The 23,166-nt window shown below is 43.4% G+C and overlaps 1 protein-coding gene across 7 annotated transcripts in view; it reads left to right on the forward strand.

Moving 5' to 3' along the window:
- The window catches only part of UBR3 (ubiquitin protein ligase E3 component n-recognin 3), a 2,118,328-nt gene that overhangs the window by 243,047 nt on the left and 1,852,115 nt on the right, over nucleotides 1-23,166 (forward strand). For all 7 annotated transcript variants that reach the window (XM_086956098.1, XM_086956102.1, XM_086956099.1 and 4 more), the window contains exon 3: nucleotides 18,733-18,891. In XM_086956098.1, coding sequence (XP_086812224.1) covers nucleotides 18,733-18,891 — 159 coding nt within the window. The remainder of the gene's footprint in view (nucleotides 1-18,732; nucleotides 18,892-23,166) is intronic.

The raw sequence follows: 23,166 nt of genomic DNA on the forward strand, positions 1-23,166 counted from the left end.
TGCAGTCTGACCATGTGTGGTTGTAGATTCTTCTCCCAGGCCCGGTGTTGTCCTCAGTGATGTATACACCTAGGTACCGAAAGCTGTCCGTACTTACCCTGAGGCTTGTGGCCCAAGATAGCGTTTGTGTCTGTCTCCGTAGTAGGTATACAGTAGACTGAGCAACGTTGATGTGCAGAGCAACACATTCCCCAAAGACCTGGATGATCTGAAGAGCCTGTGGCCCGATGCCGATGGACCAGACAGGAAAACAAGGACATCAGCAAATAGGGCAATCTCCTCTGACCTGCCAGGATCCCATTCAAAGCCCTGCATCTAAGCGTCCACTCTTATCCACTCTGCAAAGGCTCTATTGCTTGCGCAAAGATAAATGGGGATAAACGGCACCTGTGCCTCAGCATATGGTGAAGATCTGTGATGACGAATTTCTGACTTTGACCTTTTGCCATAGTGTCAGTTTACAGCAGTCTGTCCGACTTAATGAATATGGGCCCATAATTAATTTTGACGAGGAGGGCAAAGAGGTAGGGTCACTCCACTGAGTCAAAAGAACTTATTAAAGTCGACCAGGAGGAGCGCTTTTTCCCTTGGTATTTGGTCTGCCAGTGCTTTGTTAATTTTACTAATGTTGTGCAGGATGGCCCGGCCTGCCATAAACAGGGTGGACCAAGGAGGTTACCACCTTTAACTGTCTCTTGGTCAAGGCCTTCGCCCAAATCTTAACTTCTATATTCAGGAGGGAAATGGGGCAATGGGAAGAGCAGTGTGTCTGGAGTTGACCAGGCTTTGGGATCCCTACTATGTCTGCCAGGTGCATTTCAGGGGCTAGTCGACCTGTTTTGAGTGCCTCTTGGAACACATCTGCTAGTATTGGATCCAATAATGACCACTCTGCCTTAAAGAATTCAACAAAAAACAGTTCAGGCCTGAGGTTTTGTCTGGCTGAAGTTGGCAAGAGCTGCCTCCAGTTTCTCAAGGGTTAGGGTCTCTTCGAGTGAGGTTCTCTCCTCAAGAGTGAGGCATCGGGATGCCAAGTCATTGACACATGCCCCCATGTCTGGATCAGAAGGCCATGAGTAGCTGAGTTGTTCTCGGTATACTAGGCCGCAAATGTTGCCGCTGTTTAGTGAGTGTTAGTGATGCTTTTGCTGCTTCTTCTACCAAGCAGCACTCAGCCTCAGGAGCTGGGGAAGAGCTTCCCAGCTCCCCAGGCCCCCTCCCTGGTTTCTGTGCAGTGACGATCAGCGTGCACATCGCGCTGTCGTCATTGTACAGAAACCGAAACTGAAATGAGCCTTTAGGCTCATTTCAGTTTCACTTTCTATGACCTCAGGGGGCTATCTTAGACCCCTGGGCACGTAGAAAGACTGGATCATTGGAAAGGAGAGCATCTCCCCTTTCCAATGATGCCCCTCCCCAGTGGATCCCTGCTTGTGGGATCGCCCCAGGAGGGGGATCCCCAAGCATGGATCCACCCACTAGACACCATGGCGGAGGGCAAGGGCTCTTGCTCCTCCCAAATATATTTGGTTAGATTTAGTCATTTTGCCACCCTGGGGGGCAGATAGGGCATTAGCCCCAAATCTGCCCCCCCCCCCGGGGGGGCCAAAAGCCCAGTAGACGCCAGGGATTTTTTTGGGCAAATTTTAATTAGGGTGAGGGTCCCTGGGGTGCAACTAGCCCACCAGGTACCTCCATTAAGCTCCACAGAGCTGCGTTGCAGAGAGGTGTGAAAAGGGGCGTGGCCTCTGAACACCTCTCTACAACGCAGCTCCCTGGCGCATACTGGAGGTTCCTGGTGGGCTAATTAGCCCCCAGGGACCACCAGTATTCAAGGGGAATTAGTTCCCCATCGCGTTTGCAGAGTGCTGCAGGGAGGGAGCGGGGCCTTCGGCGTGATGCCGTTCTTTAAAAAAAAAAATAATTGATAAGGGGGGCTGTGTGGCCCTCCTTCTTTTCCTATTTTATTGGCCCCGGGGACCCTATCCCCCAGGGCCTGACCCCTATTAATTTTTTTTTTACATTGCAAGGGGGCTGCGTGGCCCCCTCCCAAGGCCATAATCGCCACGGGGACCCCATCCCCGGGTATAGCCATTTAATTTTTTTTATTCATTTGGAGGGGGGCTGCGTTGCCCCCTCCTCAGGCTATTTATGGCCCCGGGATCCCATCCCCCTGGGCCGGCCTTTGTGTTTTTTACAATTTATTTTTGAGGAGGGGGGCCGCGTGGCCCTCCTCCTGGGCCACTTCTAGCCCTGGGGACCCCATCCCCTGGGGCTGGCCACGCTGTTGGGGACCGTGGAGGGGTCTCCAATACCTCTACGGTCCCTCCGGCTCCCCGCCTCCTGCTGGAGCCGGCATTGCTTTTCCACATGGAGAGCTGCTAAGATGCAGCTCCCCGTGTGGAAAAGCAATCAGCTTTGTTTTTTGGAAGAAAGAGCAGTTTCCCTGCTCGCTCTTCCAAAAACCAAAGCAGAGTTTGCTATGGCAGGGCGGGAGCCGAGCCGCGAGGCTCCCGCCCTGCCATAGCAAACTGCAGTGTCCGGGGGTGGGCACCCTGGTACACTGCAGGAGCCGGCCCTGAGGAGTGGCGGTTCCCAGGGACATTCAGGGCTTCAGGAGGGGTGGCAGCGTGGCCAGCCTCCCACCTTGTACAAAGGGGTGGCGGTCCCAGGGCTTGAGGGTCTGTCACGGACCCCCCAGTTATAATAATAAGAGCCCTAGGGGTGGCAGTCCCCGGGGCTGCGAGTGGCCATGTGCCCCCGCCAATATTTTATAAAAGCCCCGGGGGATGGGGGTCCCCGGGGCTTAGGGGGGCCTTTGAGCCCCCCCACCTATTTACTATAAGCGCCCCGGGGGTGACTGTCCCGGGGTTGCGGGGGGCCATGAGCCCCCCTGCAAATACGTTTGAAAAGCCCCATGGGTGGCGGTCCCTGGGGCTGTGGGGCCCAAAGGCCCCCCATTACATTATAAACATTTCCCTGGGACATGGCCCACCGGGGCTAAATTAATAACGAAGCCCGGGAGCCTGCGCTATTTTTTTTTTTTTTTTTCGCGGCCGGATCCGCAGTTCCTCCGCGTATCCCGCAGGCCTAGGAGGTCAAGGTGTTTCGACCCTGCCCCCTTTTCTTGTTTTTGACGTTTGTTTTTCTGTTTTCTTGTGCCTCTGTTCTACCCCTGAGTTGACATGTGTGCAACCAGGCCCTGTGGCTCAGTTTAAGTTGGGGAATTAATTCCTCTTCAATCCTGAGGTTCCCTGGGGGCCAACCACCGAGGCTTCTTTAAAAAATTTTTTTTAACAAAAAACCTGTGTGGGGAGGGTGGGCTTCAACCCCCCCACACGTCCCGTAGGCCACCACCTCCCTGGGGCACTAAATAAAAACATTGGAGGGTCAATGACGGACCCCTAAGCCCTGGGGACCACCACCCCCCGGGGCTTTATACATGGTGGGAGGGGGGCCACGCTGATCCCCTCCTGGAGCCCGTCGATGGCCCTGGGGACCGCCACCCCCCAGGGCCGGCTCCTGCAGTGACCCGGGGTGCCCACCCCCAGGGCACTGTAGTTCTATGGCAGGGCTGGAGCCTTGCAGCTCTTGCCCTGACATAGCAATGTTGGTTTGAATTTTGAAAGAGAGAGCAGGGAAACCTGCTCTCTCTTTCAAAATTCAATCCAAATTGCTTTTCCACATGGGGAGCTGCATGTTAGCAGCTCCCCATGTGGAAAAGCAATGCCGGCTCCCGAGACACGCGTGGAGCGGGCGGAACCGTGGGGGGATTGGGAACCCCCCTGCGGTCCCCAACGGAGAGGGCCAGCCCCAGGGGATGGGGTCCCTGGGGCTACAAGTGGCCCAGGAGAGGGGCCACGCGGCCCCTCTCCCCAAAATTAAAAAAATAAATACAAAGGTCATAAGCGGCCAGAGGAGGGGGCAAAGCAGCCACCCTCCAAAATAATTGAAATTTAAAAAAAAGGCCATTCCCGGGGATCGGGTCCCCGGGTCCGATTAAGGCCACGGGAGGCGGCCCCCTTCCAAATTGGTTTATTTTTTAAAAAAATAATAGGGGGCTGGCCCTGGGGGATGGGGTCCCCAGGGCTAGAAAATTAGAAAAAGAAGGGGGGCTACACAGCCCCTCTTCTTTAAAAAAAAAAAAAAAAAACTGCACCGCGCCAGAGGCCACGCCTCCTCCTTTAATCACTCTGCACTCTGCAAACGCGCCAGTTGCAGATGGGTAACAAATTCCCCTTGAATACTGGGGGTCCCTGGGGGCCAACTAGCCCACCAGGAACCTCCAGTATGCGCCAGGGAGCTGTATTGCAGAGAGGTGTTCTGAGGCCACGCCCCTTTTTACACCTCTCTGCAATGCAGCGCTGTGGGGCTTAGTGGAGGTAGCTGGTGTGCTAGTTGCACCCCAGGGACCCTCAGGATTCAAGAGGAATTAATCCCCCAACTTAAAACGCGCCACGGGGCGCGTTTGCACAGTGGTGTGGGGAGGGGGCGGGGCCTGAGTTGACATGTGTGCAAACACGCCCTGTGGCTTAGTGTAAGTTGGGGAATTAATTCCTCTTCAATCCTGAGGGTCCCAAGGGGCCAACTAGGCCACCAGGTACCTCCAGTAAGCGCAAAGGAGCTGCAGCTCTCTGGCGCATACTGGAGGTACCTGGTGGGCTAGTTGGCCCCCAGGGACTCTCCGTATTGAGGAGGAATTAATTCTCAAACTTAAAATGCGCCACAGGGTGTGTTTGCAGACATATCACCTCAGGGCACCTTCACCATTTTGCAAACGCGCCCGTGACGAGTTGTAAGTTGGGGAATTATTTCTCTTTCAATACTGAGGCTCCCTGAGGGCCAACTAACCCAAGATGCATCTCCAGTATGCGCCAGGGAGCTGCTTTGCAGACCGGTGTTCAGAGGCCACGCCCCTATTTACACCTCTCTGCAACGCAGTTCTGTGGCGCTTACCGGAGGTACCTAGTGGGCTAGTTCGACCCATATGGACCCTTAGGATTCAAGGGGACTTAATCTCTCAACTTAAAACGGCCACAGGGCACGTTGACACAGTGGTGAAGGGAGGAGACGGGGCCTGAGGTGACGTGTGCAAACACGCCCTGTGGCGTGTTTTAAGAAGTAGTTTTAATCCCCCTGCCCTATTATATACTAGGGGCTTATAGAGGAGGTCATGCTAATCACAGGGAGACCCCAACGCATAGTGTTCCCTAGTGTATGTAGGTGTTTTCACTGTATTCTAAGTGTCTTTAACATAGCACTGGCTCTTGAACTGGTCAGTCAGTTACCGCCAGCACTCGTCTGAAAAAGTTGAGGGTACAGGATGATTTTGCAACAAGGCTTCTTTCTGCTCTTCTGTTTGTTCTTTCTGCACGTTTTCCTTCTTCCTGCACTTTTTTTCCTCTTTGATTACTTCTGTTGCTTCTTTCTATATTTCTTATTTTTTCTTTCTGTGCGTTTTTTCTTCTTTCTTCACATTTCCTATCTCTGTAAGCAAAGTTAGAAATTAGCATTTAAGAAACTTTAGAAATTTACTGAAAAAAACATAGGTTTCAGGGGTGTTCTAGTTAGCTGGACATTTCACTCGTACAAAACTATTGAAATTCCCCCGTTATAGTTAGTTCAGCTAACTATAACTCGCGCGCCCCCAATGCACTGCTGATGATGTCACCTATTACATCACTCCTGACCTGGTCAGTGACAAAACTGACGACATCTCAAATGACATCACTGATGACATCATCCTTGTGATAGTGGCAGACCTCCTCTCACCCAAATATAACCTTTGATACACACATTCAAAAATAGAAACGAAAAATTTCAAAATAGGCATACCAATACCAGTTACAACAACCTATTCAGTAATTCCAAGTTCTACATACACATCCACTCATTCACCAACAGTCCTATATAGTCACTCATAGATGTACTCACTCATCATATGTACTCATACACCAATACATCCTGTTACACACCGCCACTCGTTCATAGTTAGTCACACACATAGTCACTCATGCTAATAAAGAATCAAACATCACATTTACTTACATATACAGTTATACACACACCACTACACTTACTTCTACAGAAACGTACACATACTTACTCTCTTAAACACTTATAGAAACACATACTTGTATATACAGGAACTCTTCAGATCGCTCACTCTCACATATACTCACTTGTATACACCAATACTCATATACTAGTTTAAAACATATGTAGTTACTCATAAAGACACTATTGAGACAGTCATTCACTCACTAACACACCCATACACATACTCGTCCACCGATACAGTCCTGCACACATGCTTTCTTCAAAACACATACAGTGAGTCACTCATTCATGAATCTATGCGCTAAGAAATAACGCCCACCGAACCCTCCAGACACTCGTACTGATGCTCAAAAAAACAACTAATAACCCATATAGACACTCATGTAGCTACTTACCAACCCATGCAGCCACTTACCAACCCATGCAGCCACTTATACACAACGTGAGAGACTGATATAGATATTTACACATTGCTTGCTAACCCATGTATTCACTAAGATACACTTAATCAGTCAGTTATACAATCAATTTTACAAAAAAACATCCATTTAGACACTTATTTAGTCTTCCATCGACCTTGAGATGTACATATATAAAAAATATTTAATTTTCAGAAAGACAGTCACTGCATGTCATCAGTGATGTCATAAGTGATGTCACTGACCATGTCATGAGTTATGTAATATGTGACATCAGCAGTGAATTGCGGGTGCGTGAGTTATAGTTAGCTTAACTAATTATAATGGGGAAATTTCAATGGTTTTGTACGAGTGAAATGTCCATCTAACTATAGCGCCCCTGAAACCTATGGTTTTTTCAGTGAATATATATGTATATATATGTGTATATATATATATATGTTTATATGTATATATATATATGTGTGTGTGTATATATAAAATCACTCACCCATTCAGCCACTCATACACCCACCTAACTTACTAATGCAGCCAGTGACATATCCACTCAGCCACTCACACAGTCAGTCACTCCATAGAGCTACTCACGCAGCCACTCACTCACCCATACAGTTACACACAGCTACTCACTCATACAGATATTAACACATACTCACTCACCTATAGTCTCTGACACACGCACACACTCACCCATACATCCACTCATATACCCCCTCACCCACCTATACTGCCTTTTACTTTCAGTTACTCACCCATATATCACTGGAGCATGCACTCACTCAACTACACAGCCATACACATACATGCACACGCACCCATACAGCCCCTCACACACACACACTCACGCACCCATACAGCCCCTCACACACACACACACACACACACTCACATACACTAAACCTTACAGCCACCGACTCACCTAGGTACTCATCCATACAGGCAGTCACACACCCCTCACCCACCCACTCAGACTTGGAGGTACTCAGACAACCAAACACCCATACAGAACAGTCACTCACCCATACATTCACTGACACTGTTAGTCACACACCCACTGACTCATCCAATCAGGCAGTCATACACCAACTAATTCACCAATTCACTTTGGTATATATATTTACACTCTAAACTTTTTAAAACGCTCACAGTGACTAGATGATGTCATCAGTGATGTCATTTGAGATGTCATCAGTGATGTTATCAGTGATGTCACTATGTCACTGACCATTTCATGAATGATATGTGAGGTCATAAGCAGTGTATTGCGGGGTCGCGAGTTGTAGTAAGCTTAATAACTATAACGGATGAATATCTCTGGTTTTGTACGAGGGAAACGTCAGCCTAACTATAATGTCCCCGTGACCCTTGTTTTTTCAGTGGGGAAAAAATAAATAAATATAAAATATTTGTTATTTTCGGGGGATATGGGGTGGTCTGATAATGAAGACTCTGCTGGTAGCTGCAATGTGGTCAGGCTCCATGGCTACAAGTTAGAATTTTTTAATTTTATAGTATAACATTGGTCAAGCTTGAGCCAATATCGGCTTGTGGTCTGACTTTGAAATAGGTACCTTTATCACCCTTCCGTGCTGGTGGAGTTTGCACCAAAGTGGATCATAGGACTGGAGTGGAAATCAGTTCATCAGTCAGTATGGGTTGATAGCTGGTCCCTTCGGAACAGACTGCACCGGGTAGTAACTCCATGGTGCCTGAAGAAGCGGAGGGAGCTGGAAGCACAATCAATCTTTGAAGTGAGGTCTCATTGAAGGCCATGATTTGCTGCAGGATCAATGACTATTCAGGAAATGCAGGGCTCATCAGGACCATGTAAGAACTTGATTCTGGGACTTGTAACGTCAAGGGAGTGCACATTATGTTGTGACATCCTCTTGTATTCTCTTTGGAGTCAGACCGGAATGGAGTCAAGTTCTGCTTTATTTTCTTATTCTTGCATTTGGACTTAGACTTTTATTTATGGAAGGACTTGGAGCACAAAGTTGCCCGGGTACTGGGCTCAAGTCCAGTCCTACGACTTCGAGTGGGTCCTAACCCAACGCTTCAACTTTTTTGTTTCATACCACATCACCTTCCGGTCTTAATTTACCTTCGTGTGCATGAGTGCACACTTCTCACATGACTGTAAGTCATGTCTAGAACCTTGACACCAAAGACGCACCTTCTGGTGGTCTGTGTCTGATAACTGCTTCTTGCAGTCATTGCATGGGTTGAAACCTGTTGTTTTTGGTGGGGACATTGTTCCCGAACACTCTGTGAAAAAGCTTGGAAGTCGTGGGAAAACAGACATCCAGGAGCAGAGGTCCAGATCCGCATCGGAGGGCAAGTAAAAAAGGAATTGAGGAATCAGAGCACAGGGGTGGCAATTGTATGCGTCTCTGCTCTGTCAGTTCCGGGGTGTTGTGGAACCACTGGGAAGTCGCCCATCACCCCTTAGTGGTCCGCACGAGCACCTATATGAAAAACAACTCATGATCCAGCCTGAAGGTTATTCTGTGGTAAGAATATCCACTAGAAAGCACGTTACTGAAGGTTAGTAACTTGTTCGTCTCTGTGTCTCATCTTTGGGCCTTTTCTGATGCAGGTGCCAGGCCTGTCAGGGTGCGGTTTTCATCAGGAGAAGTGTATGAACACTAGGTGGTAGGAATGTTGTTGAAACAAGCAGGTTCCAGAACTTTCCCTCACTGAAATGTGAGAAAAATGTGATTGTAGCCAAGGGTTGGGTTTTGCAGGGCACTCTGGGTAAGACAACATAGGTGACTCGATGCAGGACACTCATCACCGTGAACTCCTCTCTATGTCTAGTTTTGAAAAATATCTGAGTTTGGTACATTTCTCTGAGTACGCCAAACCCTGGGCCCAAATTCTACAGCGCCCCACATCGCCAAAAAGTGTTGTTTTTCATGACAGAATGTTGATATCTCCATGTTGTGTTTTGGGGTCTTTCCACTTGTGGGTGATAGGTTTAACTGCAAAAGAAGGATATAGTTTTTATCAGGAGATGTGTGCAAACACAGAATGGTAGATAAAAAACTTTTGGATCGCTCTCCATTTTTTGCCTTTCAGATGTACACCAGTGCAAGAACACGTTTTACAAAATTCTTACCGAAACATATGAATAGTATGGGTAACCCAAAATCTGCAATTTTACACATAACCATTAATTCTAAATTCTGAATCATGTGCAGCTTTCAAAAATGCATACATTTCCTTAATATCCATTGTCACTCATTAGATTTTACCATATGAATTGCTGTAAGCTTGTTAGTCAATGAATAACTGTTGCAAGCTGCAACTCGGTTGTTGCCTCTGGGTATTGCATCTTATGGACAGCCACAAACACTATATATCCCTGCACCAAGAAGGGCCTGACTGATTTGTCATTGTTACTTTTGTCAATAGATCAATAGACCATCATAGTAAAGAAATTACAGCTGAAAACTTCACCAATTGCTTTTTTTTACTATTTCCTCACAACACAAGGAGGGAGGTACCCTTAAGACCGTTTAGGGGACAGGGTAAATAGTACACAACAACAAAAAGTCCCTAGTTGGAGGAAATATATCCTAAGGCGTAAGGTAACCTAGGCCAGGTGGCTTAAGGGTTATCTACGCTAACAGAGACTACAAATATGTCAGGACACCCTATTGTAAATAATCAGTCAGTGTAAACACCCTATCTGTACGTCACACAACAATTAAGAGACTATAATTTCTACTAGTGTAAAAGCAACAATTTATTAAAAACTTATACAGAATCAATTTGCACCAGAAAACACATTATACAATAAAATACATATTATTTTTTAAAAAACCAAGAGTCGACGCGGCGTTTCGGTGTCTTTTGTTGATGCCAACACCTTCTTCAGGACAGGGGTTTTTAGTTAAAAAGTCTCTAGAAAGTAAGATTACAGAAAACATACAATCAATAGGGGCCTATTATACACTGACTGTTTAGGGTTACATTAGAAGTTACGTTGACACAGCAAACAAAGTTCACATTACAATACTTCTGTAAGACAGTTTACATTATAGTACATACATTCAACCTATGTGTGGTCTTGCATTACAATGTCTATGATTTAAATACAAGAGATTTAATCAAATTCTCATTTTCTCCCGAGTTCATAACTCCATTCCTCTGCTTAAGGTTCTAACTTGGAGTGACAAGAATACTTTTGTTTGCATTAATACTCCCATACTCGATGGACTAGCGTGCATTACGATTGAACATACCATAAGGGTTAGCTACCCGCATACATAATTTCCCAATATCTCTACCCCGCTGGGGGAAGGAGCCTTTCAATTTGAGACACATTTATATTATTGTCATTGATCATTTGGGACTCTATCGTTCAGGTGTATTACGTATCTTTAGACTAATGGTCTATTTGTTTACATTATTACTTCACAATCACACATGACAGCGTTTATATCACTGTAGTGTGTGCAACCTACCTCAAACTGTATGAGGGATTCGAAGCAGTTGTTATCTTAAAAAGGATGCAGATTTTTTTATCTTTGATCTGTCTCCTGTAGACCTTATCTTCAGTGGCGGAAGGTTATCATTAATTATTCCACCTGAGGGGTAAGTTTACAACATTCAGAAATGCCCTGGTGTTATGAAATTACAATATTTCTTTATCAATAAAGGTTCGTTACCTGGATAAATATTTTCGAGTGTGTGGTCTTTGCTGTATCTGGGGCGACCACCGTATATCTTTAGGCTTTGCACAAATATAACTAAATAGGACAGAAATACACAGGCGTTTTGATAAAGGTAGTAGAAGAACAATACAATCCTGAGTCCTTTGTTAAACGCACAAAAAATTCAATATTTAGTGAATGTACCTTTAATGGTGTTATATGTAAACCGATTCAACTTTCCATGTTGGGTAGAGGCATACGTTTCTTTATTACCTTCTACCGGCTTATCTTTGCTTCCTTTCTTTGGGGGTTTTCCTTGGGGCCAGTTGGGATATCTACACCAAAGAAAGAAAGGGGGGCAGGTCGGCAGTGTATTCTTGATTCCCCTTATCTGCCTCACTTAATTAGCAGCGGTAGTGATTCTTATAACCTTATTTTCAATTACTGGGATAAACGCGATAACCTTAAGGGCCGCTCGAGCATTGCTGTTGTAGTTTTAGCATTATTCTCCCTTTCTTCATATTTGGGACTATTTTATTATGCTTATTTTTTTGTAAAATTTGGGCGGATGCCTGGGCGAGAATCACTCAGTAAGGGTGGTAGGATAAACTATGAACCCTTCCTGTTGTAAATATTACGTGCAGCGAAAGTCTACTATATCTTTCCATACTTCCTAACTCCAATTTTAAGTATGGGCCAAGCGATTGTGCATGTTTGCACTATTTTACAACTTGGGGCGGGCATTTCTTTCCCAACCCACGAACAGTATCTCTATTGGATTTTCTGAGGATCAGTTTAATAAACTGATCCATGGTTCCTCAAAGAAGACTCCTACTGTAATTATAGATAACAGTAAAGATGAGAAATGGAGAGAACTATGGAACCTAAAAAAGAAAATAATAAGGACTGAATTACATGCGGATTTTCTGATTGAATACTGCAAAAAAGGTATCATCCCCAAAGGGCTGCAGATAACAAATGAACCTGGAGTCTTTGTTAAGGTCAAAAAATTCATTGAAAATTGGACATTAATAGCAAACAGATGCAGTAGGGACTGGATGCTACTCATAATTGAGACCGCACAAGATGTCCTGATAATAGAAAGGGCTGAAATTGAAGAATTAGAAACTAAACTGCAGGAATGCGATGCGTTAGAAGATGCTAAACGTAAATTAGAAGACATTCAAGCAGATATAGCCGGATATCAAGAATTTATGACCAATAAAAAATCTAATAAATTTAGAAAGGATGTTGCCCAATATGACATAGAAAAAGTCTATCCTTATCTGCAGAAGGACTTTTATGATAAACCACAGGAAGATCATAATAATAGGAGGCAGTGGAATCAACCTAATAGGAACTTTCAGAATAGAAAAGTACGGTTCTTTGACACCTCGTACACGAGTTCAGAATCGGAAAATGAGGCACCACAAGACAATAGTAACAAAGAAGCAGATTCAGCAACTAACAATACAAGACAAAGCCTTCCTTTTTTAGAAGACCGACAAAAGAATTTTGGAGCCCAGAGGGGCAGGGGAAGGGGGAGGGGAACATATATCCCTCAGAAACAATACCAACCACGTCACTCCAATACAAGGAGCAAGAAAAACTGGGACTAGACAAAAAAGCACCCATTATTAATTTGTCATCCAGACCAATCTTGGATGACCATAAAAAGGTCTTAGAGAAAGGTTTAGGGTTCGCTATCGCCAACCCCATAGATAAATACAGTTTAGAACGTGACCTGCAAAGCTTTTTTAGAAAAGTCCGGTTAAATGCTTTCTTTGAAGGCAAACCCAATATCCCAAATGAGAACAAATCAGGACTTAGGCCCAAATCAAAATGGACCCCTCAAATTAACATGGTTAAAAAAGATGTAGAGGTTTTTGAACATTGTGTAGAGAAAAGTATATCGGAGCTTCTGGAGAAAAAACATTGGGTAGAACAAAATTTTACGAAGCAAGAAAGAGATGCACTCAAATCACTAGAATAGGACATTTCAATTACAATAAAACCAGCAGACAAGGGGGGCAGTATTGTTATCATGGATACGAAAGATTATAACATCCGGATGTATACCATGCTTAAGAACAAACAACATTACTGCCCTTCCACAAGTGAAGATCTTAAGCTACTCACAGACAAGATCTCGAGACTATTACAATGGGCCAAAGAAGATGGTATTATCTGCCAAGACGAATACCTCTTCCTAAAAAACGAATATCCGACTACACCTGCACTTTACGGTCTTCCTAAAGTACACAAGAATATATTAGATCCCCCAATGAGACCTATCGTGTCAAGTATTAACTCAATAACTGAACCCTTAAGCAAGTATATAGACATTTTTTTGCAACCATTAGTTAAAAAGCAAAGGGCGTACATAAAAGACACCACTTCCATGATCGCTAAAATTGAAGGTCTTCCTTTTAATTCAGACATCCAGTTCTTGGTCTCCCTAGACATAGAGGCCTTATATACGAATATACCACAAGATGACACGATACAAATGGTGGCTGAGATGTTGCAAATCAATGATCAAGATCTTAATCCCCACTCAACATTCATAGTAGAATGTGCAACACTAATATTGAAGAATAATATTTTTTTATTTGAGAAAAATCTTTTTAAACAAACTAAAGGGACAAGCATGGGGGCCACCTGTGCGCCGAGCCTAGCATGTCTCTATGTATCAAGGTTGGAAGACACGCACATTTTTAACCCAGTAGCCCCATTTTTTGAGAACGTGTCACAATGGACACGGTACATTGATGACATTTTCTTCATTTGGACCGGCCCAGAGTCAATCTTGATTGAATTCATAGACTGGCTAAACTTAGGCGATACCAATTTAAAATTCACGCATAACATCAGTAATCATAAGTGTGAGTTCCTGGATGTAGTGATTAAACATAGTGAAGGTAAACTCATGGTAGAATTATATACAAAACCTACAGACAGGAATACAATGCTACACTTCAAAAGCCACCATCCGGCCTGTCAAAAAAATAATATACCCTATGGACAGTTTCTGAGACTGAGAAGAAACTGCTCCAAAAACATAGATTACGATAAACATGCCCAAATACTGACAGAGAAATTTCTAGAAAGGGGATACCCTAAAAAACTGATACGCCATTCGTATAAAAGGGCCAAATATTTTAACAGAGATGAATTCTTCAACAAAATGGAGAAGGTAGAGCAGAACAGACCACTGATTTTTGTAACTAACCACAGCAGTATTAACAATAAAATTAAGAATATAATACTTAGAAATTGGAAGTTGGTTAGTAACCAAAATGGCACCATCCTCCCCAAACCAATGTTTGCATATAGGAGGAACAAACCAATTAGAAATAGTTTAGTGAAAACTTACAGAGAAGTTAGGAATGATCAACAAGCGACAATAGATAGGAATCCCCTTCCCACAGGAACTTTTTCATGCAGTGGATGTGGGAATTGTAAAGACATCATAAGCGGTACAGAAATAACTGTTAATGGCAAGAACCATAGATTCTCTGATTTTCAGAATTGCCGATCTAAAAATCTGATTTATCTTATTCAGTGCCCCTGCAGGCTGACGTACATAGGAGAAACCTCTAGGGAAATAAGGCAGACCTATGTTCATTTAGTCTGATCCTTAAGGACTAAAAAGAGCACCGCACCTCTAGTAGCCCATTGGCTTACAGCCAAACACACCAACCAAGATCTCAAATGGTGTGTTGTAGAATCCATTAAAATGAACATAAGAGGAGGAGATGTAAATACAAAGCGTAAGAAACGTGAGCAATTTTACATGTCGAAATTCAACACTGTACGACAAGGACTGAACAGTAAAGAAGACTGGGAGAGGATCTTATAAAACCCTCCTTATAATTAGTCTTGTGCAAAGGTACAAGAGGGAACCTTGGTACCCCTCCCTGTAGAAGAGTTCAGCAGAATCAGACCGGGTAAAAGAAGGGTCATAGTTGATAAGCAGTAACAGGACCTATAATTACACGTCTTACAGATCCTCCATAATCACTTTGTAATTATAATGACATAATCCCTATCCCTATACCAATGGTTGCCGCCCCAAAAAACTATCCCCCCCCCCTATCTAATAGCCGGGTAACTAGCAGAGGGTACAAACATCTACTTGGATCCCCGCTTATAATACTTAATTGGTTCTTTCCAAGTTGCCAGTCAACAATTATAAAATATCGATACACTCATTGGGAGTTAAGCGCAGTAACAACCGTTCTGCGTGCTGAGAAATACAGTAATACCGGCAATGTTGACACATCGCAGAAAAAACATTAGTGGTGAAAACTGTAGATTCAGTAGGTTACGCGAAAACTTGTTGAGGTATACTTCAGTAATGAAGATCTGAATCACGTAACCAGACTGAATTGTCCTTTTTGACGCTAATAATAATTAGTAAATATTAGGGATCGGTTATACTTATGTTCCCGTAAAAGGCAGAAGATCAATAGTAAACATGACTAGGTAAAGATGGCCGACGCGATTTTTCATTACGGTTCTGCCAACTTACATCGAGCCGATTATATCAGATTATCGCTCGATAACAAATAGTACACTAGATAGCCTCCCAAATATAAAAATAAGGAAACCATGAATTAAATACCGATGGCCTTTAATAGTATAATTATAAAGAGTGCCACATATGACAAAGTGCCGACAAGAACATTTTGCCCATTCTAACATGGCGGCTCTTTTTCTCAAAAATACGGTGCGCGAGAGGTATCCACACCGGTTCTCAATTACTACTAACTTCGCGCGGAAAAGCCCTATATAAGAACTCAGACATCAATGGGAAACAGTCCATGAGGAAGCTGTATCCGGAACAAGGCGACAGGGAGGCCGATACCAATCGGGAAGGTAAGATCCGCCCGCAATCGATCATTGCACTGCGAAGTTAGAAAGATAGGGAGCCCACCTTTGAAATAGAGATACTGTTCGTGGGTTGGGAAAGAAATGCCCGCCCCAAGTTGTAAAATAGTGCAAACATGCACAATCGCTTGGCCCATACTTAAAATTGGAGTTAGGAAGTATGGAAAGATATAGTAGACTTTCGCTGCACGTAATATTTACAACAGGAAGGGTTCATAGTTTATCCTACCACCCTTACTGAGTGATTCTCGCCCAGGCATCCGCCCAAATTTTACAAAAAAATAAGCATAATAAAATAGTCCCAAATATGAAGAAAGGGAGAAAAATGCTAAAACTACAACAGTAATGCTCGAGCGGCCCTTAAGGTTATCGCGTTTATCCCAGTAATTGAAAATAAGGTTATAAGAATCACTACCGCTGCTAATTAAGTGAGGCAGATAAGGGGAATCAAGAATACACTGCCGACCTGCCCCCCTTTCTTTCTTTGGTGTAGATATCCCAACTGGCCCCAAGGAAAACCCCCAAAGAAAGGAAGCAAAGATAAGCCGGTAGAAGGTAATAAAGAAACGTATGCCTCTACCCAACATGGAAAGTTGAATCGGTTTACATATAACACCATTAAAGGTACATTCACTAAATATTGAATTTTTTGTGCGTTTAACAAAGGACTCAGGATTGTATTGTTCTTCTACTACCTTTATCAAAACGCCTGTGTATTTCTGTCCTATTTAGTTATATTTGTGCAAAGCCTAAAGATATACGGTGGTCGCCCCAGATACAGCAAAGACCACACACTCGAAAATATTTATCCAGGTAACGAACCTTTATTGATAAAGAAATATTGTAATTTCATAACACCAGGGCATTTCTGAATGTTGTAAACTTACCCCTCAGGTGGAATAATTAATGATAACCTTCCGCCACTGAAGATAAGGTCTACAGGAGACAGATCAAAGATAAAAAAATCTGCATCCTTTTTAAGATAACAACTGCTTCGAATCCCTCATACAGTTTGAGGTAGGTTGCACACACTACAGTGATATAAACGCTGTCATGTGTGATTGTGAAGTAATAATGTAAACAAATAGACCATTAGTCTAAAGATACGTAATACACCTGAACGAAAGAGTCCCAAATGATCAATGACAATAATATAAATGTGTCTCAAATTGAAAGGCTCCTTCCCCCAGCGGGGTAGAGATATTGGGAAATTATGTATGCGGGTAGCTAACCCTTATGGTATGTTCAATCGTAATGCACGCTAGTCCATCGAGTATGGGAGTATTAATGCAAACAAAAGTATTCTTGTCGCTCCAAGTTAGAACCTTAAGCAGAGGAATGGAGTTATGAACTCGGGAGAAAATGAGAATTTGATTAAATCTCTTGTATTTAAATCATAGACATTGTAATGCAAGACCACACATAGGTTGAATGTATGTACTATAATGTAAACTGTCTTACAGAAGTATTGTAATGTGAACTTTGTTTGCTGTGTCAACGTAACTTCTAATGTAACCCTAAACAGTCAGTGTATAATAGGCCCCTATTGATTGTATGTTTTCTGTAATCTTACTTTCTAGAGACTTTTTAACTAAAAACCCCTGTCCTGAAGAAGGTGTTGGCATCAATAAAAGACACCGAAACGCCGCGTCGACTCTTGTTTTTTTTTTTTAAATAATATGTATTTTATTGTATAATGTGTTTTCTGGTGCAAATTGATTCTGTATAAGTTTTTAATAAATTGTTGCTTTTACACTAGTAGAAATTATAGTCTCTTAATTGTTGTGTGACGTACAGATAGGGTGTTTACACTGACTGATTATTTACAATAGGGTGTCCTGACATATTTGTAGTCTCTGTTAGCGTAGATAACCCTTAAGCCACCTGGCCTAGGTTACCTTACGCCTTAGGTTTTTTTAGTATTTGTCATAATTTTTTAATGCAACAATTAGTGTTTTGGGGGGAAATCCATGAGCAATCAACATAAATGACCCATGTTGTTTAAGGAATTATGCGTAGTTTTCAGAAATGTTTGGGTTCACCACATGGCTTCACACCTGTAAGTAGGCTGGGATATAAAAAAATAATAGGAAACATGGCCTATCAGAAAAAGACAAACATTGTGGTAAAAGCATTTGGTTTTATTTTACAACTCTGCATGTTCTTGAAAGCCCCGGAAACAGGTGGTGATCTTAGCACAGAAAACCTTCTGTTGATGCTATTTTTAGAAAATAAATGTTCTCTCGCACAGCACTTTTTTTTGGGACCATTTTCCAACAAAAATCCAAATGTTGCTTTATTTTTTGCTCAGTTCCCTCCATGGGTATCCCCAAACCCTGGGTTCGTTAAGAATCTCTAGATAAAGGTGAAAAACCAGGCTCGAATTTGGCCTGGGTTACTTTTTTGAAGCCTAAGGGTAAAGTGCCCCCCTCATCAAAAAGAGGCCTCAGTACAGGGGTGAAAGAACTTTAGCAGCTATGGGGTCCATACATGTAGAGAGCATATGCACAATAGTCTAGTTTATCGATAATATGTATAATGTAGCTCTAAATTCAGTGTTTAACATTGACAGAGTTGATAATATGAATGACTTTGTGGGAACCTAGAGACCAATTGATGGTGTGCCACTTGCAAGTGTAGTCGGCCAGTTGAGATCACTGTAAGTGTTTATTGTTGAATCTATTTATTTTTCTTTGTAGCAGCAGATGTACCGTCTGAAAAAGACCTAAATAAAATTCTTCAGGCACTGGACCCACACATTTCATTCCTTGAGGAATTGACAAAAATGGGAGGAGCGATGCGAACTATTCTTACCCAGATTTTGACAAACCAACAGTTCTACAAAGATCTTTGTTCTGGTGAGTACTTTTTCAATGACGTTAGCCTGAGGTTGAGTTTACAAAGGAAATAAATCTGCATGGCAAATACAATGCTGACATTGTAATCTGGTGCAGCACAACAAGGAACTGTTGTTCGATGCTTGCACATTTGTAAATAATCCAGAATCACATATTTACTTTTTATGCAAATTGTCTTCCAAACTAAAATCTTACTCAATACTTTATTTTTTACAATATAGTTTCCCCACCTTGGTGTCTTCTTCTTTGACCTTTTTGCAGGCTGATAACTTAAATCACTTGGAACACAATATTGTTACCTGTCATTACTTTATACTGGGAAAAGATGAATCTTAGAGTACTTACCTATTAATATTAGAAGCCACTATGATCAAATGAAAGCAAAGCAGGGTGATGCAGTGCACTTTAAAGCTTTTCACTGTAACTTACGCCTCTCAAGCACAATCAAGATGATGACTTAAATTAACCGGTTGATGAACCAATTAGTCTCTCGGTAGGTATTGCGTTGATGCCCCCCACCCGGGTCACTCTAATTGCTGGCTGTGAGTGTTGCAGGTGCGCCTCTTGGCCTGCTGGGCCTACAACATCCGGCGGAGCTCTGGGATGTGCGATTTAGCTGGTCGCCATCTTGGACCCACCCCGTGTTACTACCTTTACACCACAATATAACAGGATACGAAAAATAATTAAACACGGGTCAGTCTTACAAACTGGGCAACTATCGTTTCCACCACCAAGGTCCGCATTCAAAAGGACTGCCAACCTTGAAGACATGTTTATACACACACGTCCATGTGACAGGAGGGGACAAACAAGAGATCACTGTTGGACCTTCCCCCAGTAACAGGACATTTCCCTTGTGGGTCATGCCTGGCGTGTGATTACACACTAAGCTCTAGGGGAGGTGTAACTAAAGACCAATTGGGTATGGACTCTTAAAACACACACAAATTGCAACACCAAAAATTGTGTTTATCTGATCACATGCTCTTGTAACAAACAGTACGTAGGGATGTCTACCCGCCCTGTCAAACTGAGAATAAATGAACATCGTAGCACAATACGCTGCAAAAAAGTGAGCACACATTTCCTCACTGAGGGACATACTGCACAAGACATACGTGCTGGAAGCGCATCCAAACATGAACCAGAGAGCCCTCTTTGGGGGGGAACAACAATGGATATATCGCGCCTTTCCTCGAATACATCTGGCCTTAATAATGAAATTCTGTGGTACAAGGTTTAGAATTGTGGATCCCTGATCAGCAGGATACATAAACTTACACCAGCTAAATTTGAAAAAAAAATGTATACAGAAAAAGCTTTTCAATATATTCCCTTTGAACGAACTAGTCATCTTACAGAATTCACATGTTTGTGGTCCTGTAAACGTAACTACTGTGAATAACAAGACCGATTCCAGTCTTACTTGGCTATCCCTCTTCCGATTACTAGTTTTAATATGGCTGCCGCATTTCCCCTCTCACATAAACAGATCTACATGCCTGGGTTACGTCAGACCGCATTAGCTGCTCGTCTGGGACTTGTTCCCTTAACAGTCACACCTGCTCCCAATCACCTGATGGGAAAATAGTATAAATTCTGGAGACCACTGGTGTTCGGCACTCCTGAGTCAGCCGATGGGAGTAGGTAACCAGCAGATTGACCCACAACAATCTGTGAATACGGCATAGCCGGTGCTAATCAAGTTTAGGAGCGCTACTGCTCCCAGACAGACTCTGACAACCAGGTCAAACTGATTCACTTCTTTGTCATTTCACGGCACGCAAATGAGCGTGTCGTTCCTTATTAATTGATTAGTGAAGAAATATACCCAGTTTGGGTAAGTGAGTACACCGATCCACGTAGTATGTTGGACTATCAATATGCAGATATTTTCTTCCATGGTGCGTGAGACGTTTGTATTTTCCACGTGTGGGGCATTTTAAATTTAGAGCATGAACGAATCAAGCATGCATTGGGTACATTAATTTTGAAACGTTACCACAATTAAATGAATGTTCTTGTTTTCTAAATACAGGTCTTGGCAAAAATAGAATTTTTTAACTGATACTCAGAGAGGTATACCTGACTGGAAGTAGATATTGAGACTCCTGTTTTGAAACTCCAGTCATTGTGTAGATTGATTAGGCTATACTTTTCCTGAGATAGAGCCCCTAGATCATTTATTTGTCTCCTTTAGGCTTGAAACAATTTGACATACAGCTATTCGAGATACATTCCTTTTAATAGATAGCACCACTGATTTTAATATAGGCAGTAGGACTCGAACATTAAAATTGTCCTATTTTTAGCTGCACACATTCACTTAAAAAACACCAGTCTGCACTGATACCCACACACCTGCACTCCACCAAACGGCTTTTGAAAAGATCTCCGGTAAAGTGCCCCCATTAAGGGTGCCTGTCGGGCATAGCAGTGCCGACCCAATGTGTAGCAAAAGCCAATGTTGAAGCATGACACCCCTCCAGGTGTATGAGGGCTTGCTCCAGTATTGGAACTTTCATAGATTCACATGCTTGAATCATCCCCCTCACTGAGAAGGGAGTCCTCGGTATATAATGCAAAGCAATGACAAACTAGAAACCAGGCATAGGCCCATTCCTGCTTTGTAACATATCCACCTCTTTTTGTAAAAGAGACCAAATAAAATCAACAACCAATCAGATCAGCGTCATCCTCTAGAACCCTCCTGAGAGAACCTCAGACCTTTAGATTTTCTACCACACTTTGTGCTAGGGAGTCTCCACTGAGCTCTGCTCAGTTATTCCCTATTTTACTACTTTTGAGAGAATTCTTAAAGCTATATGTTTCCAAATGACTCTACAATCTTGGTCCGTTCCCTTTTCATTGTGGCAGACAAGGAGAAAAAATGCCTTTTTAGTGCTTGTGCCACCTGCTCAAAAAAGAGGCTGTGTGGATGACCCTTATAAAGATTACATATATTGCCTGTATCCAGACCACAAGGCCAAGGACTGCAAGGTTTTTTACTAAAACCTTGAGGGATCGTGAGGGATGTCTCCTAACCTGGCTCAAGAAGCTAAAATCCTGAAGAGATCCAGTCTCTAGTGATGACAGCGTTGAGGCGTAACCTTCTGCTTCGTTTAGAAGATCTGAGAAAAAGAAAGAGGTTCTTCTTCTGAGGAGCGCCCTCAAAAAGCCTCTAAAAAGACCTCCCATGGGTCTGACAGGCTTAATCCAACTAAATCTCCTCACCGATGTGAAAAGGAGAGCAAAGGACTTACTACAGGAGAAAGTCGAGCTCTGTTCCTCCTCCTTCCCCTCCTGAGGGAAGAAAGATGTTCAAGAAACCCTCCTCTGTTCCTCTTGAGGAACGACAGGAAAAGAAGTTACCACCGTTGACAAAGCAGTCAGTCAAAAAATGTTTATTTCGGTCATAGACCATAAAAGATACATACATACATACAATCAATATCATTAATAGTGTGTTCGAGGCATGTGGGCTGCTGAATTCATATCTGTGCATAGATCGCCGCCTAGTGTTGGGTCCGGATGATTGCACATTGTTGTCCTGGAAGAGTCTTCGAAGTATCTTGAGATAGGTGGCTCCTCCCCTGGACTACAGTGCGCATGGGCATCCTCTCCATCCTTAGATTGTTTTTTTCCACCATTGGGTTCGGATGTGATTTCCAAGTTCGGAATCGATAAAAAACTTTTCTAAAAGTCGAAATGGCCTTCGGGGGCGTCGGTATTGTTATTCGATCGGTGCCGACAACTTTCTTTCTGTAGTTTTCTACTCAGAACGTCGAATCGGGCCGCGTGGCCTTTTCGACTCCAAGGGACCGATCGTCGATGGAACGAAGTCCATTCAAAAGATGCCCCAACTGTAATTCGAAACTTCCACACATAGATAAACACCCTGTGTGTAACAAGTGTTTATCTCCGGAACACAATGAAGCCGACTGCTTAGCTTGTGCGCAGTTTCGATCGAAGAAGACACTTCGGATTCGAAGAGCAGCGAGGCAGACGATGCAGAAGCCAGCGCCTGACCCGGAGAACATCTTTGAAGACGACAAAGAGGTCGTCGAAGCTGAGGACTCAGACCAACAGTCGGAGCAGGGGTCGGAACATGACTCCAACTACTACGTCGACGAAGACGACATCGTCGAGGTAGGGGACGACGATCCGGGCATAGGAGCCGTCGAGGACGACTCCGGCGAGAACACAGGGCCAACCATGAGTACGGAGCCCAGTACATTTACTGATACGCTTACAGAGGCTCAGGTCGAGGCA

This window comes from Lissotriton vulgaris, chromosome 2_1 (assembly GCF_964263255.1).
Source record: "Lissotriton vulgaris chromosome 2_1, aLisVul1.2, whole genome shotgun sequence".
Classification (NCBI taxonomy): Eukaryota; Metazoa; Chordata; class Amphibia; order Caudata; family Salamandridae; genus Lissotriton; species Lissotriton vulgaris.